This window comes from Egretta garzetta, unplaced genomic scaffold (genome assembly GCF_000687185.1).
Source record: "Egretta garzetta isolate BGI_Z169 unplaced genomic scaffold, ASM68718v1 scaffold126, whole genome shotgun sequence".
NCBI classification, from domain to species: Eukaryota; Metazoa; Chordata; class Aves; order Pelecaniformes; family Ardeidae; genus Egretta; species Egretta garzetta.
The window spans coordinates 2,916,690-2,919,897 of NW_009260128.1; the positions used below are offsets into that span (position 1 = coordinate 2,916,690).

At 34.5% G+C, this 3,208-nt stretch overlaps 1 protein-coding gene across 1 annotated transcript in view; it reads left to right on the forward strand.

Moving 5' to 3' along the window:
• NETO1 (neuropilin and tolloid like 1) overlaps positions 1 to 3,208 on the forward strand; it is a 63,916-nt gene that overhangs the window by 36,221 nt on the left and 24,487 nt on the right. The window contains exons 5-6 of the mRNA XM_035896940.1: positions 401 to 442; positions 555 to 682. Coding sequence (XP_035752833.1) covers positions 401 to 442; positions 555 to 682 — 170 coding nt within the window. The remainder of the gene's footprint in view (positions 1 to 400; positions 443 to 554; positions 683 to 3,208) is intronic.

Consider the following 3,208-nt stretch of genomic DNA (forward strand, 5'->3'; position numbering starts at 1 on the left):
TTAAGTGGAGTGTTATACTGCAAAATGCAAAATAGGCAAAAGGATTCTGAATGGATCTGTAAATATATCCTCCTTCATTAGACTGATGTATTAAAATATCATGTGGTTAGCTGTGTGATGTTCTTGCTTGCTAGTGTATGCAGAAATATTTTTGAACTCACTCTTCTGAAAGAGAGAGACAGAGAAAAGTGGGATTTCATAACAGAAAAAAAAGAACTTGGTATGATAGTATCAATAATATCTGCATTAATAATTAGTGTTGCCATAGTTTAGAAACATTTCTCATTTCCAAGAAATATGTCTGTAATTATACCACTGAAGTGCATTGTTAAATTTTCGCACATTGACATTATAGCAAACATATTGAACAAAACTAATTTTTTCTTTCTCAATTTTTAAGATCCAGATTTTAAGGACCTTGGTGTTTTGAAGCCATTGCCAGGTTGGTATGTTGGTTTTGGTTTTTTTTGAACTTGGAGGCCTTTGCACTCTGCTGTAGAAAATATTTTTGTTTGCTGTTCAGGTTTCATTTTTTTTGGTATTTTGTTATTCAGTTTGTGAGTTTGAGATGGGAGGACCTGAAGGAATTGTGGAATCTGTCCAAATTGTCAAAGAAGGAAAAGCTTCTGAAACTGAAGCAGTAGACTGTAAATGGTACATCCGAGCACCACCCCGATCCAAGGTCAGTCCTTCATCCACTTGCTGATTTGCCATTTAATTTAAGAAATTGACTTTTCTAATATGTTGTGCATTTCTTAGTACAGTCAGGTCTTGTTTAATAACTTTACATCTTGAACTTGTAAACTATTCTTTTCCTTCTACTGTGGAAAGGTAATTTGTCACCTCAGCCAAAATAACTTTCTTTCTCTATAAATAATGATGTGGGCAGCATTAATGTGCTTTTTGTGCCATAAGTAATTTTCTTAAATTCATCTTTAATTTTGCTCATATTTGTGAAGAATCAATGTGTTTTCTTATGTGGGAGGTAATCTTATCACTTTAACTTTCAATATATTTCAAATACCTAATATAGAGACTACTAAGGGAACACTACTGGCTCCCTAAGGTCATCATTGTTTCTTATCTGGGAACTGTGAAAATGGAGCCAAGGTAAATTCATGTTCCTCTGTATGAGACCTTTAGTTCCTTTGGTTTAGAGCCACAGCCAAAAAGAGAGAGTATTCTCATTTCTCTCCCACCAGAGTCAGCAAGTCATGCCTTTTTAACAAAAAGGAGAGGGCTGCAATGAATTTAACAATTCTTTTCTTGGGTTCTGTTTGAGTTCTTCTCTTATACATCTCTTATCAGTTATTGTATGGATTAATTGTTGCTGGTTACATTACCGTTTCTCCTCTCTTTGCAATTGGAACAGCTTTGTGCCTCTCACCTACTTTCATTCACTGTGTTAAAGACAGCTTCACGTTACATTTTTTCCAGCTGTCTTTTATTGGACAGGAAAGGTTTTACAAGGTAGAATTTATATATCCACTAATCTCTGCCATCTTTAAACAGATAAGGTTTTTTTTGTATAATCTCAGAGCAGACTGCACTGAGTATATTTAACTGTTCCAGCATTTGGTATTGAATAAGCAGGAGGAAGGATTTCTAGAAGAGAAGAAGTCATTAGTATCAGCATTTTTCTATTGTGGAAGTTTAGGAGACGAGTTGAATAGTTGGCTCATAAAGACTACGGATAAATTATTTCCAGAATATAATTTAATCTCATACTTTTTTTTTTTTACTTTTGGATAAATTCAATATTCATAGAGGTTTTCATTTAAGTAGATGAGCTTCCCACTTTCCTACAATAAGTAGCTATAGACATGAAATGACTGCACTGATGAAAGATTATTGCATATGTTTTATACTTACACATATTAGTAGAAAGAAAACAGGTAAACACTAAATTAAAATTATGCTTGTTAGAATCAGCACAACTAAGCAAGCCAATAAAATTGTCCTATAGTTTTATTTTCAGTTTATGCTTGGTTGATCAGATTGTGGTATTCTTACCTGACCTAACTCTGAAGTTCTATATCATTCAAAGTCTTGCTAGAAATCCCACATTTATTTACCTGTAGGATTTATCCACACTTCAGTCCTGATGTAAAAATACAAATCGTGTAGCTACATAACCATAAACACAGTGTGTAACAGAAGAATACCACACTACCACTGTTAATAGAGGATTAAAGACTGCGTAGTTCTTCATGAACCTGCATTTAGTTGTGTTGCGTTTCAAAAAGTGTATAGCAGTTGAAGAGCAATGAGTTCTAGAAAACCTGAGGAAACACTGGAAGTTATTTAATGTCATCTAGAAGATTTTGTGAAGGATCATGATACCAGATAATAAAAGGCTTTTACAATAAGGAAGGAATGCTCTGATGTCCATGTCTGTAGGATAAGTCATGGTCCTGCACTCCAAAAGATAGATTCGGGTCAGATACTAGGGAAGAAAGTTTCAAACAGCAGGAAGGGGATTATGAATGATTGGTTTAAGGAAGTTTGTTCAGCCAGCATTGCTAGTGGTCTTAAAGTGCAGGTTAGGTAACAATCTATGAAAAATGAGAAAAACATGACTAACCATACCTTTAGGCAGAGGGGTGGGTCGGGTCATCTCTTGACGAGTCTTGCTGCTCCAGTTTTACAGAATTCTCTGGGCAGAGAGATAGAGTAGTATAAAAGCATATAAATCAGTGTTTCCTAACATATGGAGTTAAAAGCTTTTTCAGCAAGCTAGGAAGAAAAGAGTTTTCAGGCCTAGATACATCTTAGAGATGTAAGTCCAATTTAGCACTTGAATTTTCTTAGTGTGGTTTTCACATATATATACACGCACACTCAAATATACACATGTGTGTATACACACATGCACACACATATATGGTTATGGTATCACCATACTGGGACAGGTTGAAAAACTTTCAGATATTAAGGAAGGAACTAGTGGATAAAATTTAAAAAAAAAAAAACTTGTGTGAAGTAAAATTATGGTAAGATTGTTTATGGGCCTGATTCAATTGAAGTGGATTCTTTTGTCCATATTTTACAGTCAGCTTCCTTTGTGCTTATCTAACCTTAAACTAATGACATATTCAGTACAATAATTCAGTGATATCATTCTAATTTATGGCAGCTTGCGCCTATGAAAACAGGCTCTCCTGTTAAGAACAGTAAGAACTAAGCAGGAATCTTTAAATCCACGTGT